Genomic DNA, 16,448 nt, shown 5'->3' on the forward strand with positions numbered 1-16,448 from the left:
TCCGACAGGCGATACGACATCACACCTCGGATGGTAATATTAACGTGATTTCACATGCGTTTTGTAATGCTGTGTCTGATCTTATTAGAGTCTATAACTTTTGTTTGTACTTCGTTTAGAAAAAAACAGGGATAAGAACCTATCATTCATTTTGGCTGTCAGGCATAGTAATTATTACCATGACACTTGCTGTCTGTTCTGTTGAACTGTTATCTGCAATACATTAAAATCAAGATTATCGAGGGATCGGAACTGGAAATCATGTGATCTCAAAACTGGGTTTCGCCCTTCTTCTCTTGTTTTCTGTTGACTAATTACGGTCTGTTTATTTGTCTTTGAGTGAAATCATGTAATTGCAAACTGTCATATCATGATGTTCATGGCGTTTTATATTTTGAAGAACCGAAAATCTACCTTTTTGGCTGCCATTGTCATACTTAATTAGGGCACATACTTGTGCTATATAACACAGATACTGAATTTAAATATTGTAGCATGTAGACCCGTTGCTATGTAATGACTCTGTAAACAACGCCCGCTGCTAGGCGACACATTCATAACAAGCAACATGGGAATGGTGTTTTCTGTGCGGTCTGTGCCCAGGAGTTATAAACAGGACAAGGCTAGAGTTTAGTCAGCCGATAATGACGTAAACAGAGGACTAGTATCCGTTACCAGGAAACGGCTATTGAGAACAAACTGTAGTATGTGCTGTAGTGAACTGCAGAGTGTGAATTAGCGATAGCGCTATAGTTACTTGTAGTTACGATCTATAAGTGGTCAATGAATCCAATTACGAATCCAACCCCGCCTCTCTCTATATATTTATATATTGTGACGTGCCGCCAGGAAGTCCGGATAAGTCGTCCATCACTGGTCAACGGCTAGCAATTTCTAGGAAATCGTTGCCCCGGAAATGAAAGTCTAACATTGGGGTTTCCACTGTTACAAACGAATTGTTTGAGGCAAACACGTATTCCCGCGACAATAAGAGATTCGTTGCATAGCAGCGGGCGAAACGAAGCCCTTCGACAAGGCGTTCTCTGTTCAGTCCGAGTGCAGGATATAACCGTCAAACTTAGGCAAGAGACCAGTAGAGTTCGTATCCGACAGGAGACCACTTAGTTCATATCCGACGAGAGCTAAGGACAGTTGGGCTCCGAGCAGAGCAGAAGACACTTCACGGAGATTAGCAGTGCGGGAATGTATAACACTGAAGAGGAAACGTCCTAAGACGTTGTAAATGTGCATAATTGTACTCGTGTCCTCGTGTCTGTGAGTATAAAGAGTGATTGTCCAATAAATATTCGTCCAAATCCGAGACCCACGTAAATTTTATTGTCGCGTTGCCTAGGAAACACGCGACAATATATATATATATATGTACCTGTTGCTCCCACTCGGAGGAACCGCCCCTGTGGTCTAGAGGTCAGCGTTCCTGGCTACAGATCCAGAGGTTTAGGTTAGATTTCCGGCGCTACCAGATTTTTTCTAAGAAGTAGTGGGTTTGGAACGGGGTCCACTCAGCCTCGTGATGATAATTGAGGAGCTCTTTAAAGGAAATAGCGGCTCCGGTCTAGAAAACCGAAATTAACGGCCGTGGGCATTCTTTGCGCTGTCCAAGTGACACCCTATATCCGTAAAAGTTGATAATAAACTTCACCGACAAGCGGCGGTCGCTCGGTCGGTATAGTTCGCTTGCGGACTAAAATCACGGAGTTTTTTTCCCCCACTTTGAGCATAGGGCATCCGTGAAATGCTTCGTTTCACTTCAGTTTCTTAATCTTAGACAGTCGGTAGGACTCCTTGGATGGAGGATCTGCCCGACGCAACGTCACTACCTACACAGGACAACACAATCACAGGATAAACGTAGACATCCATGCCTTGAGTAGGATTCGAATCCACGATCCCAGTATTCAAGCGTACAAAGACAAGTCATGCCTTAGACTGCCAGGCTAGTGTGATTGGCAGCCCCGTCATTAGTGACACCAAAATCGTGAGAATATTATTACCATTTATTAAATTGTTTGTGTATAAGCCCAAAGATACTTGAGTTCTTTAACTTAAATGTTCTCTACATATCATTCTGCGTGTTAATATTCACAGTTGATCAGCTGTCTAACACACTGATTTTCAACCTTTTGCATTTTCCGTCCCACAAAATCATAGCCCCACCAAAGTGCAAACTTAATTTCACTTCTTCACAGAAACCTATTTTTAAAATTGAGTATATTTTAATGTTATATTAGTTAGCAATGGAAAGTCTAACGAACTTACAAGTTGTGTAAGTTTTATTAATACTGTTGTGTATAAAAGATGCTGTTGAAGTGCAGCATTAATGAGAGTCCACCGATAATGCAGAAAGCATCAATGTAACTTAATTTTGTGGGGTTGAATTGATTGTCATTTTCGAGTGCTGACACCCCTCCCAACCGACCATAACGTTCCACTGGTTGGGAGACACTGCTCAAAAACACATCATTGTGTTAGCGGTTAGGGAGTACAATTCGTGAGCTGTAAGGGCGTGAGAAATAGCCTTCGCTACTCGTAGAAGACTATAACCAGGCAACGACTACTGGAGGCTGTAACAAGCTCAAAAGACTAGTATAGGTTATAGTCATTTGTGCAGCCTTGTAGTTACTTGTGATTGCGAGTTGTAAGTGTACAATAAATACAATTACCAATCCAAACCCCGTCTGTAGTCACTTAACACGTGACAGTATTTCAGCTGTGTTACCGAGGTTCGCGATGGCGTACTTATTTGTTCTTTACAACAAAGATAAATTCAAATTAAATTCTGATGTCTATAACATGAATACTAGACAAAAATATAACTTCCACCTACCCTCATCAACTTTATCAGTATATCAAAAAGGAGTCTACTTGACTGGCATAAAAGTGTTCAACAATCTGCCACAAAGTATTAAAAACTTGGGCAATGATACTAAAAAGTTTAAATCAGAGTTAAAGAATTATCTACATGTTCATTCCTTCTACTCTTTAGATGAATACTTCAATGTAAATAGAGAATGATGTAAAATTAAGTTATATTAATTTTTAAGCTAAAATTGCCTGTACTTATGTATGTAACCTTTTGACTTGTTGTGTATCCAAAGGTACTAACCTGCGTAGGATTTATAGAATGTAAATTAATTCAGTTTAATTCAAAAGACCTCTGTTTCTTATTTGGGAGGTCCCGGGTTAGATTTTCGGCCCGGAGACTAGCTATGCTTACAGGTTTTCCTTATTCCTCATTCATTGCCATTGGACGCTGTGCCTGTAATCTGTGTAGGTGCAAAAATATACTTAATAGGAAGAGAAGATATAATAAATATCGACAATGAATCTGAAATATATAATTGTTTCCAGGTTTGGGTTCAAACATATCTTCTGTCCCGACAATCGAATTATCTGGCCAGCAACAAGGACGACAACAGCAGCAGCAGATTCAGAATACTGCAAGGGATAACACTCAAGGACCATCTGAACGTGCAGACAATCTCCGAAATCCGTCTCCTGTTAACAACATTCTTGGAGCGATTGTCGATAGCTCGTCAGCAGATACAAATAACATAAGTTTACTAAACGCCGGGACTTCCTATAACATTCCTGACGACGACGAAGGGCGTGTTATAAGGGCCTCAGTCCTGTTAGAGAATGGAGGTAGCAGTAGTGACAGTTGTACAACAGTTTCCATGGAACGTTCAGGAGGTGCGGCTGTGAACACTTCCGTGGGGGGTGTATTTTTCAAGACCGAGCCACCGGACGCCGGAGCGGACAGTGGCGGTGCAGGAGGAACAAGCGGCGGACTTTCCAAGATTAACGGGAGTAACGGTAAGTAGACATTTTGAAGTACCATCTTCTGGAAACTCAGCCTAGAAAACAAGACTTTCATTTACAAATGCATATTGAAACCGATTTGGATGTACGGAGTTCAACTGTGGGGGTGTGCTAAGCCTTCGAACACCAAAATAATTCAAAGATTCCAATCAAATGTACTGAGCTCCATAACCAACGCCCCATGCTATGTCTCGAACTTCACATTACACAATGATCTTCAAATCCCATTCGTCACAGAAGAAATCAAAATATATTCTGTCATATACCACAACCGATTAATGGGACACGAAAACAGTTGCGTAACTGAACTAAGCAACCCATTAAACATCAGACGAAGACTAACACGACAATGGCCCTCAGACTTAAAAGAACACAGTGTTGAAGATTTGTAGCCATACTCAACAACATAATGCATAGTATACTACATAGGAGAATCATCACTGGATGATCACTCCGCACAAGTGATTTCTTACAACATATTTACTTATTGCTCCCTTGTAGAGTAGATTGTAAATTGCAAGAAGTAATAAAAAAAATCTTCTGGAAAGTGACGCTGTTTAATCTGGTAGAAGTTTACCGACGTTTTGGAGGAGCGTACTGGTTACAGCTCACAGGTTGAAGATCAACTGGGTCGTGAGGGGGTGCTATACAGGCAGACACACACAAAGGAGTGCGCGCGCACAGTATTGTGATCTCATAAGCCTATATTTTTCCGTAAGGAAGGAAAGTAGAGTAAGAATTGTGGTAAAGTTGTAATATGCTGGACTGAAAATAAAAACGGGAAGACTATGCGTTTTGGAGATTAGAAAGATGAATTCTCGAGTGTGAACTGTTAGTACTGCTGCTTCGCTTTTGGAAACCACTGGTTCAGTTCTCGTTCCGAAAATCGGCTATCCTGACTCAGATGTTAATTTGCCTTCCTCGTTCCCTCCAAGTAGATGCTTGGAAAATACCTTAAAGTAGGCAGCGGCGACGCTTCCTTCCATTTTCGTTACTCACAGTCATCCTCCATTTTGTCGCTGTATTTATCGCCTACCTTTGCAGGTGGGGAATGTTGTTGAATGTAAGAAGACAAATCAAGAAATCCATCAGGACATTGTGTCATCCCTTCTTCTCTCTAAAAACCTAAAATGTTTCGGTTAGTTGGTCAGTAGCGGCCTCCGTAGTCTAGAAGTAACGTTCCCACCTCATGACTCGTGGTACGCGGGTTCAAACCCGGCGGAGTTCGTGGAATTTTTAAGGGCGGAAAAATTCAGGGAACAAGTCCTCTGGGAGGGACTTTAAGCCGTGGGTCCCGTGTCGTAGCTTTACGGCACGTAAAAGAACCTCATATCTCCAAAGGAGGTCACTGAGCCAAATTCAAGGACGTTTCCCGCCCAACAGCAGTCTCTAATACCTCTGGCAGATGGGGGAAGCATTATAGATACCGCCAAGCCAGTAGAGGCCGAACTCGCTGGCTCGGTCGGGACTGATTGTACGCACCAATATCGGTAGGGTATAGAGACTGGTAGAATATCATAGAGGGAAGCACAATGGACCAATACTGGTCTCAGTGCATGGGGAAACCCACCCTCTCCAATAACTAACTAACTAACTAGTTGGTCAATAAGTGGGTACGTTGCACAAGGACTTCATGAAGTATTGTAGAGACATCTAAGGCGGGGTTTTATAAAGGCACTCCTCATGTTACATAACATCGAAGCTTTTGGGACGTCAGATGGATTATTTGACTTAAGTTATTTAATGATTCTGTATCAATTCCAACGGGAATTCTGCTTCTAATGGCACTAAATGATGACCACGCCGAGGCCCCGAGTGGAACCGGTCATAGCCTGTTAAGCCGAAGGGACTGAGGAAAAGCACAACATACCCCAGCGAAGACAGATGGTGTTTTGGCCGAGATTCGAACTGGGCTTCTCATAAATGCAAGTTAGGAGCATTAGCGAGGTGTCTCGGTGAAAAGTATGAATAATGAAAGTTAATTATACTATTCATCAAATATAATTGGACTGATTAAAAGTCAATGAGAATGAGATGAGGAGGGTATGTAGCGCGCATGGGATAGAAGAGGAACGCATACAGGTTTGGGGGTGGCAGAAGAAAAGAGACCACTGTGAAGACGTAGACGTAGGTGAGAGGATAATATTAAAATGGATCTCAGAAAAATAGGATAGGTGGTGTGACCTGGATTAATCTGGCTCAGGATAAGAAACATGGCAGGATCTTTTGTGCACGGTAATGAACTTTTGGGTAAGTAAAATTTCGGGAAATTCATGAGTAGCTGAATGAGTTGTGGGTTCTTAAAAAAGCACTCCTCTGCATAGAGTTAGAAATTTAATGTCCCTGTATGTAGGTATACTTGCAGAACACTAAATACATATCTTACGGACTTAATGTAATCAGTTTTTATATTCCATCTTAATTTCACCTTCATTGTTTTAAGGATTTGAATTTGTTCATGGCGAATCTCGTCTTAATTTATTACAGAACTGTGGTACGTTAAATATTTACTACGAGTAAATAGATATGCCACTATACATACTAAATCGATAAATCCACAAATACCTACTTTGTACTCAGTACAGTCAATAAAAGGGTTATAGTGATCTCTTCATATTCTGGTGACATGTTTTTTCGAGGCTAAGGAATTACAGTTCAACATTAATGTGAGCACACTGAGGTGACGTAAGTCATTAATGAAAAAGTAAACTATTAATGTTAGTTAAATAATAGACATTTATTTCATTGTCAATCGCTGATACTGTCTTGAACATAATCCCCCCAAATTTAAATTATTTAAGGAAGGTGCAAGTAATATATCATTTTTTGGCCGCGCCATAGCTCAAGCGGTTAGTCGCTGGCTACCCACCGCGGCGGCCCGGGTTCGATCCCGGGTCTGGTCAAGTGGGATTTGTGGTGGAGAAAGTGGCGCTGGGGCAGGTTTTTTTCCGAGTATTTTGGTTTCCCCTGCCAATCTTCATTTCACCAGTTGCTCCACAATCACCTTCACCTATCATCTGGAGCTAGTACAGTAGGCCAGAAGTGGCCGCAGTACAAGGGACTTACTTAGTCCCACCCCACTAGCAATAAAGAAATATCATTTGGCCTTCATTTTTAACAAAAGAATGGAGCTGTTGCCCCCGAGCCTTCAGAATTCAGAAGTAGAATCCGCGTGTTTTATCGCGACATTTGCTTTTTCAAAATCACGTTATCGTTTTTAGTTATTACAAAAAATAAGAGACAGCTGTCATGATCTGGATTTGTTGTTACTGAGATGGTCTTCCATATTTTGATTACCCTGTTGCCCCCACAACTGTTAATCCGGCCTTTTTACTGTATTGATATTTCATAAGGTTATTACCAGTCCCCCCCCCCAAAGTAGCAAATTGAGGCTATTAGCTCCGCCATTCTGTACATCTGCATGCCTGAATATGGTAATGCAGTCTCTGGGGGGATTTGGAAGAATTTTCATATTATGAAGTTTCAATAAAGTTTTGCTTTCGTTAATCTCAAAAATAACCAACCGTTTATATGAAGAAATGCATGCGTTTCAGCGCTCATATCGAGCGTATCACTGTAGAAATTTATCGGCGCGAATAATAATAATAATAATGTTTCGAAGTGAAGTTGCAAATGAAAATGAGGCACACTTATTGCGGCCAATTCACATTTTCCGTAAACTTTTCCATAAGTCGTAGGCTAGGAATACACACAGCGACATCAGTCGTACGACGTCCGTACGTTTCATGTCGCATCAAGTAGAATCTAAAGTGTACTCTTAGCTTTCATACGTGACGACATGGATATCTACCGTACTACAGTCGGAGGACAAAGAAATGTATTTGGACGCTCTAGTGTGAAAAGGAGGTCGTACGGGAAAAAAATCGTACATTTTTCCATGCGACCAATGTCGCTGTGTGTGTTCCAAGCCTCTCAAGGCAATTAGAAGGGAGTGAATGCTCCGGAATTGTTACTCAGTGCTTGCATTTCCGAACATGTACATTCATCAATAAGTATTGGCGCTCCGAACACAAACCAAGATTGCCAAAGTCTCTTATTCCCGATAGTAAATAAACTAAGCCTTTTCACGGATATATAAATATGTTTAATTGAAGTGTACCTAGTTGTTCGTGCTCCTACTGCCGTTAATTTGCTTTCTTAGGTTTCCTTGTTTTACTACACTATTTTATTTTGCTTGGTCAGACCACTTCACGCATTTGTGTGTGGCGACGTGTTGCAACAACCTCAGTTTTTGACTCTGTGTTTTTAGTCATTCCTCCGTATTCCCTTTTGGCGTGTTTGTAACGAAATGTCAAAAATGCTTTTCTAAGCTTCTTCGCGTCTCTCTGCCCTCATATAAGAATTCGAGAACCTCTGACAAGATTTGCATTAAATTTTGTAGTGATAATTTATTGACACAGTCCAAGTTTGATTAGAATCCCCAGCAGTCATCAGCACTTCACATGGAGAGTCACACGCGCTTTATTTCCTGTACACTCTTCCTTAAGTCTCGTCGTTTTCAAGATGATTCAGGAGAGAATGTTTGTAAAATACAGAGACAACAGAGCTAACGCACCAAAATTGTGACGTTCACTTGTTTAGCATCCAGATATAGGCCTAACGGCTGTATCCTTCCAGGTCATGTGGGAAGTGACGTTAGTGAATTATACAACTGGCACGGAATAGACCGGAAACTGGAAATGCGCCGTTCTTCCTGCCAGATCTGAAGTTTTCTAATTAAGTGCAGAAGAATGTCTGGACGTTGTTTTCAAACATTCCATGACTTTTCACTCTACTTCCCGCAAAATTTATTATTTATTGTCGCTTTCGCCTTGTACAGCCTCAGCAGATGAAACAACATGGTACGAAATGGGATACATAAACAGACATTGAATGTGACAGTCATTTTTGTTCTAACTCCCGGCTTCTTGATGAGAAGGGGATTGTCGACTTTTAATAAGGTTGAAAGTTAATTACAGTATTCAGAAGAAACCACCATCGGTTTTTATCCTCAGCGAGTTGAATCCAGTTCATATCCTCATATCCCTTTTATCTACCATACAATTTAGTATTATCCTCCCATCTACACCTAGGTCTCCGAAGTGGTTTGTTCCCTTTACAGATTTTCACTAAGACTTTTTACATTTCTCCTATTCCTATGGCTCCTATTTCCAGCCTTCTCACCCTTGATTTGATCACCGTAAAGATTGGTGAAGGCCGGTCACGGTAGCCGAGCGATCTAAGGCATGTACTGTCTTCGCTCGCTTGGAAACCGGGATCGTGGGTTCGAATCCCACTCAGGGCATGTGTGTGTGTGTATTCGTGTTTGTGTACAGGTAGAGACCTTGCGACGAGCTGATCACCCGCCCAAGGAGTCCTACCGAATGTGTAAGATCTAGAAAAACCGAAGTGAACGGAGAAGTTCATGGAGGTAGGCTTAGGCCCTCTGGGGCTGTAGTGCCAAGGAAAAAAAATGATTGGTGAAGAGAAACAATTATGAAACTCATTATTCAGTTTTCTCTGTGTGACTAGAGAGCTATACATATATATATTCTCTCACAACATTCTCCTCAGGATGTTAGTGCAAGTCACGTTTGCCTTCCCTGAAATAACTAAAATTAGGTACGAGTACTTCTAGACTGTAAGAAAAGAAGGAAAGAAAAAAGACGAATTCCTAGCTCCTGCCCATATTCGATTTCTTTTCTTCAAACTTCATGTTTCACCTGCTTCCTGCCTTTTGCGTGCTAACATGAAGTTTGCTCGTAGTGATTAAGGATAAAAATACATGTATAGGAACAAAAGAAAAGTAAAAATATTAAAATGCTAATTCGCTGTATTGCTGCCGAGTAATAGTTCTAAGAGCATATTACTTCCGGTTTGTTGTCCATTTCTGCTTTTGAATCATATAGTTGGACACTGGGGAACCCCTTGTCTGAGGCTTATATCGTATAGACTTTTGTTTGTGTTTGCGGTCATGATGGAGGCCTGTCTAGAAAAGACGGAGGCCACGGATTTGGCAGATACACGAATGATGACTTAACGGTTCACCTAACAAGTTGCTTTGGCACCGCAATGGATTTTGTTACCACAGTTTGAGAAACACAGCTTTCGTGTGATTGGAGAGGATCGCCAGTTTTATAAATATTTTGGTTCAGAATTTTTTTTAATGGAAGATTCCATCATTAATTTTGTTGGCAGTAATTTAAATGTCGTTAATTAAATAAATGAAGCTTATTTCAATTTCCATTACTGCTGTTATTTGTGCTGGTAATTTGCTATGTCAGAGGAATATCAGATTTCCACTTAACGATCATTTTAACTTCGTTAATACGAACTCATTTGAATTTGCTTAGCATGGGAGCCGGAGATGTTATTGTGAAGTGCAGTCTCTATAACTTAGTGAAGAAAGAAGAATCTACCAATTACTGATGGAACTATAATGTTTGAATTAGCGAAACTAACTTCTTTTCGAAAAGGCCTATATCTCTTCGCGGTGTGGAATGAATCATAAACTTAAATAATATCCAGTATTACCGACAACATTGTGCTAGAGTTCAGCCTTCTGGGACATAGCGCCGTGTAGTACGTTGAAAATCAACCGCCGTCTCGGAGGAACATATTCTTCATCGTCAGGGTGTAAGATTAAGCCAGTCAAGTAACCAGCGGGCTCTGCTTACCACCTGCTTTCTGACTTGGCATATTCTTCGACCCGACAATGGATTGGACATGTCTCTCCGAAACGTCGGTTGACTTTCAACGCTTTGAGAAATTCAAATCCTACATCATGCTGCTTATGCTTTAAAGGGAACCAGAATATAATTGATGAACTGGATTGGAAGTTTGTTCGCTGTGGGTATTTTAGCCTTGTTACCTTCGTTTTTTCCCTTATTTCTTTGTTTTTGTAAAAAACTAGAAAGAAAGAGGAAATGAAGGAAAGAAAGATCAATAAGAACACGGAATTAGGAATGTGAAAAGTTTTCTTAATTAACTCTATTTGCGTCAGAGGAAAGGGTGGCACGAATATTTTACTTGCCTAATTTCGCTCCAGTACACGGTACAGTCTGACGTCGTAGCTTGTGTATATCGGGTGAGGGTTACACTCGAAGATTCCGGAGAATCACACTAGACCTTACCGAAGGACGTCTGAGAACAGTCTGCATGGTGAAGCACTGCTGTCGGTATTAGATCATTTAAATAAATATTTCAGGCACTGCTGAGTAAGGAGGAGGAGAAAGGCTATTTTGTAACTCAGTAGTTGTGTCGTCTGGGATATAATACTTCGCAGTCCGTTGAAATTAAACTGACGTTTCGGAGGAACACGTCTCCATCGTTAGGATCTAGAAATAAACCGTGCAAGAAACCAGCACGTTTCTTGCTTGAGTTATTCGTTTACCCTGAAGATTGAGGCCCATCCTCTGTTTCATAATCTGTTTTACACAGACGATACGATTCCTCGGGCAAGTGATCAACTCGTAGCAAGGCCGCTACCTACACGCAGGACAACACAAACACAGATATCCATGCATTGAGTGGGCTTCGAACCCATGATCCCATCGTTCGAGCGAGCAAAGACAGTTCATGTCTTAGACTGCGCGGCCACTGTGATAAGTTATTTACGTCTATATGCACGTAGCCATATAAGTGCAGATAGTAGCTTCATTCAATTATTATCGAAAACAAGAGACTTCAATCATCTCACGTGTTCGGGAGACCATTCTTGCGTGTTCAATAAGCATAGAGTAATTATTCTTTTTAAATTTATTTTGGAAGCCTTAGGACTGGGCACAGGCAAAATATGCGTGCCTTCGTTTTTTCTCTAAATCTTTTGTTCGATTCATTTTGGCTGCGATAAATGTTTAAGGAGGTACACGCCCTATTCGAGATAAATATACAAAAACGTGTACGTATCTCAATTTGAAGTAACCTTTATTATCATCTAATTTTAAATTGAACTGTTTTAGCAAATTTTGTTATAATTTCCGAATATAAAAATTCGCGATCATCCGTTTTCTAGTTTCATGCTAAAGTCAGATAGACCGACCGAAATTAATGGGCGCCCCATAGGGTGGTGAAATTATCGACTCACTGCTAAATTGTTGCAATTCGTCTCGAACAGCCTACAGGCGTACAGACATTTATTCTTTTCCGAGGGCTGTGCCCATGATGTTTGTGATCGGCCTCGCCTTCGTCCCCCGTGGCTCATCTCTCAAGGTGATCACTCAAATTTAACCCGCTGCTCCCTCCTTAAAGCTGCATGTCATGAGTTGTTCTCTGTGACTTACTTAAATATACTTTTGCGACGAGGTGGAACTCTGCCGTCGGGAGAGACTGTGGACCTGTCGTCTGACAGATTACAGATGAATGATTGAATGAATGACAACAACAATAAAAAGTGCTGACAGTCTGTTGCTCTGTGTCGGCCACACTAGACGCCCAGGATAACCTGAAATCGAATCTTTTAAGATTTTGTAATGACTTTAATTTGAAGCATTTTCGTTACATAGTAGACTTCATTTCACCAAATGTGAGAAGGGAGGTTGTGTCGTGTAATATCTCCACGGTTCATTAATCTTCTTGGCATTATAAACCAAATTTGCAAACACGTATTAGTGTCAAGGCATGTGCAGGAGAACATTCGAAGCACTTGCTGTTCGGAGCAATGACATACGAGTGTTAGTATCTTCGCTTACCCCCTCCCTTTTCCAGGCTGACGATTTTTGATTCCCAATCTTCATTTATAATAAAAGATTCTGATTGAGCATTTATCACTGTTTAAAAGTTTATGTGAATATTTGAAAGTTTGTTTACATAATGTTTTCCTAAATTAACAAATCCGATATCTCCATCTCTGTACCTGCATTTCTTAATCTATTCTGTACGAAAATACATTGCCATAAGTGAGCACCTAGTTTAAAGAAATAAGCCAAAAGAAGTACAGTATACACCATCGTCAGAATCCTTTCAAGTCTATCGGCGAAATTGTTAACTGTTACAAACATTCACGGGTAACGCATAAAGGAGAATACGTTTTTAGTGTGGCGAGTAGGTCTTTCGCAGCTTTTGAAGCCTTGAAAGTGAACGTGTAACAGTCCTGTTCAACACTTTGTAACACGGATGGAAAATTAAACATTAAAGCAAAACTTTCATTTTCAGTGGAACTGGAAGGAAAAACCTTTAATATTGATTTTTAAAAATGCTGAATGTATGAAACAAAACAAAGAATATCTTGACAAATGTACGTTGGAACGTTATTGAAACCCTTCCTCAAAGTCTCTCGTATTTTACTTAATTTATAATTGCGTGGGTTTGTTTACGTGTTTCTGCGTGGGATTTGGCATGATTCGACTTTGATCTGGGAGTGTTATGGACATATTAGGAATTTTGCCAGGAGAAATTTATGCCCACGGGTTCCAAAATGTGAATGGAAACTCATGTTAACAGCATCGAAGCGTATGTGGAGGCGAAAAAAGTGAGAGGGTGCACTTTTTTTTTGTTGCTAGTGGGAAGTCCCTTGTACTGCGGCCACTTCTGGCCTATTGTACCAGCCCCAGATGATAGGTGAGTGTGATTGTGGAGCAATTGGTGGAATGAAGATTGGCAGGGGAAACCGAAGTACTCGGAGAAAACCTACCCCAGCGCCACTTCGTCCACCACAAATCCCACTTGACCAGACCCAGACTCGAACCCGGGTCGCCGCTTGAGCTATGGCGCGGCCATGAAGGAACTTGAATCAGCTACTTGTGAGTTGCAAGTTTTTAGTTCAGGTTTCACGGCTCACTGTTTGATATTTTAACTAGCATATTCAAGGTTCCTTTGTCTCTTTTTTTTTTATGTGAGCTTGTGTCTGGTACCCCGACTGGAGGTTGCACATTGTACGGACGGGAAGTAATTCATGCAAACTTTTAGCTTGGGACGGCGGCGTGAATAGTTGAGGTATTTCCTGCCTCCTGCATTTCTACAGGCTCCCCTGCAAGCGAAGGCCCATGCAGACGGCGGTGGCGAAAACTTACCATTATTAAAGTTATGAACAGGCAGATTGGTTGCAGTCTCTGAGATTAGAATTCTGAACAGACTAGAACAGTGTGTTTCAATACTTCGTTCAACGTATATGTAACGTTCGGTGTAACGTATTATAGTTGGGCCGCGCCCTAGCTCAAGCGACCCGGGTTCGATCCCGGGTCTGTTCAAGTGGGATTTGTGGTGGACTAAGTGGCGCTGGGGCAGGTTTTCTCCGAGTACTTTGGTTTCCCATGCCAATCTTCATTCCACCAATTGCTTCACCATCACCCTCACCTATCATCTGGGGCTGGTACAGTAGGCCGGAAGTGGCCGCAGTGCGAGGAACTTAGTCCCACCGCACTAGCAATAAAAGAAAACGTATTATAGTTCATAACATCATGGCACAGGGTGTTTGAGAGGCGATAGTCGTTAAAGTAGTCTAGAAACTTCAGCTTCCATGGAACCCGGAGATTCATTACTATGTTCACAGGACCCCGCCAGTGAATCGTATTCTGAGACAGCTGAATCCATTTTGATATTATCCTCCCATCTTTGCTCAAGTTGTTCAAGTTTTTCAAGTTTCCCGAGCAAAATTTCGCAATTTCCTCGCGTGTTACATGTTATTCTATCTCTTCGTCCTCGCTTTAGTTACGCTAGCAGTATTATGCAATGGATGTAAAGTGCGAAGCTGTCGTTGTGTAATTGTCTCCATGCTCCTGTTACTTTTCCATTCATCTAAATATTATGCCCAGCATTTCATTCTCAAGCACCCTCAGTCCTGTTACTTTTCCTCTCTTCTGAATATGTTGCTCAGCATTGCGATCCCAAACACCCGCCATCTGTTCTCCGTCCATAGATAGAGAGATCAAGTTTCCGTAGTACTATTTTTGTATGCACTTGTTTGACTCGGCATTTTTGGTACGACGAAGAGGGAGCCAGGTGCCTGGGGGTGTAAGTTCCTGACCTGTCACTGGGGAGGGGGGGCATATGAGCTGTGGTAATAGAGTAATGACATTAATTATGTACAAACTCAATGTTCACCTATTCTTCTAAATCAACATTGTTCCTTTCGAAGTAGCATCCCTCTGATGCAATACATTAGGCCCAGCGAATTTTCCACGCCTCATAGCAGGATTGGAAGTCAGCTTTTGTTGGGGCCTTGATGGCATCGGTTACAGCGTTCTGAACGCCGTCAAATGTCTGAAAACGATAACCCTTGACTCTTGGTTTTAATTGTGGGAACTAGTAAAAATCACCAGGTGACAAACATGGTGAGTAATGAGCCTGCGGAAGCAGAGGAAAGCACTTTTTTTTTTCGCCAGAAATTCATGAATTAACAACGCTGTATGTGCGAACGCGTTGTCACGTTGAAGCTCGAAGGATTTTTTTTTTCCACTTGGCACTACAGCCCCAGTGGACCTAGGCCTACCTCCATGAACTTCTCTGTTCACTTCGGTTTTTCTAGATCTTAGACATACGGTAGGACTTCTTGGGTCGGGTGATCAGCTCGTCGCAAGGCCTCTACCTGTACACAAACACAGAAAAACGCACACACACACAAACTAAACATCCGGGATTCGAACCCACGATCCCGGTTTGCAAGCGAGCGAAGACAGTACATGCCTTAGACCGCTCGGCTACCGTGACCGGCCTCGAAGGATATATCAGTAATTTCTATTCGAACTCTTGTCCACTTTCTCAGACGTTCCAAAACTTCTAGATAATATTTTTGTTTCGCTGTGACATTATGTGATACAAATTCTTTATGAACTACCCAGCGAGAGTCGAAAAAAAAATGATGACCATTTTCTCATGCAAACTTGCTTCTGTCTTGGATATTGCCATTCCTCACTCTTCCTACTGGTTTCAGGGTCATATTCGAAAAACCAACTTTCGTCGCCTGTTATGAGCCAAATAAAAAAATCTGGTTGAGTTTCGAGTCGTTCAAGCATTTCTGCCGACACTTCGATTCGACACGCTTTTTGATCGTCATTCAGTTTTCTTGGAACATTCTTCGTATACACGTGTTTCTTGTTCAGATCTGTGTAACGATTTGGTGGACCGTACACTCATTAATATTAAGATCATCGGCAGTCATCCGAATTGTCAAACGTCGATCGTGACGACTGAAGGTCCCCACACGTCGACGTTTGTGCTTGTTCTCACAGAGGCCAGATCACGATTTATATTCCACCATTTCTCGCCCATTTGCAAGGTCTCAATACTTGGGCACGTGACAGAGAATCATTATCAAAACCTTTCTGAAGCTTCCCGCAGGTATCGGTAGCGCCCTCCCCCAGCCCGACACAAAACTTGGTTGCTCCAGATTATTCTTCTCCATTTTTGTGACGCTGTAACAAAACATAATCTACACGAACCACAACAGAAACACATATAAACGCCAGCAAATTCAAACTTGTACTGAAGGTAGAGGAAGGATGTAGCTATGATCTCGTAACCGTCTCGGTTCCGCAGTAATGCCAATTCTTGCATTGCAAAATGAATCTCTTTGCTTTGTTAACACATTATGTAAATACAGAGACCTGGTCCATCAGTTGGAGGTTGGATGCAAGGCTGGTGTCCTCGCTGTGTAAGTGTGTGGTGTG

General features: G+C 41.6%; 1 protein-coding gene across 5 annotated transcripts in view; it reads left to right on the forward strand.

Annotated features, from left to right (window-relative positions):
- The window catches only part of LOC111868918 (calmodulin-binding transcription activator 2), a 444,850-nt gene that overhangs the window by 93,366 nt on the left and 335,036 nt on the right, over positions 1-16,448 (forward strand). For all 5 annotated transcript variants that reach the window (XM_023860018.2, XM_023860017.2, XM_023860021.2 and 2 more), the window contains one exon: positions 3,373-3,837. In XM_023860018.2, coding sequence (XP_023715786.1) covers positions 3,373-3,837 — 465 coding nt within the window. The remainder of the gene's footprint in view (positions 1-3,372; positions 3,838-16,448) is intronic.

The sequence above is a fragment of the Cryptotermes secundus genome, unplaced genomic scaffold (genome assembly GCF_002891405.2).
Source record: "Cryptotermes secundus unplaced genomic scaffold, Csec_1.0 scaffold753, whole genome shotgun sequence".
NCBI lineage: Eukaryota > Metazoa > Arthropoda > Insecta > Blattodea > Kalotermitidae > Cryptotermes > Cryptotermes secundus.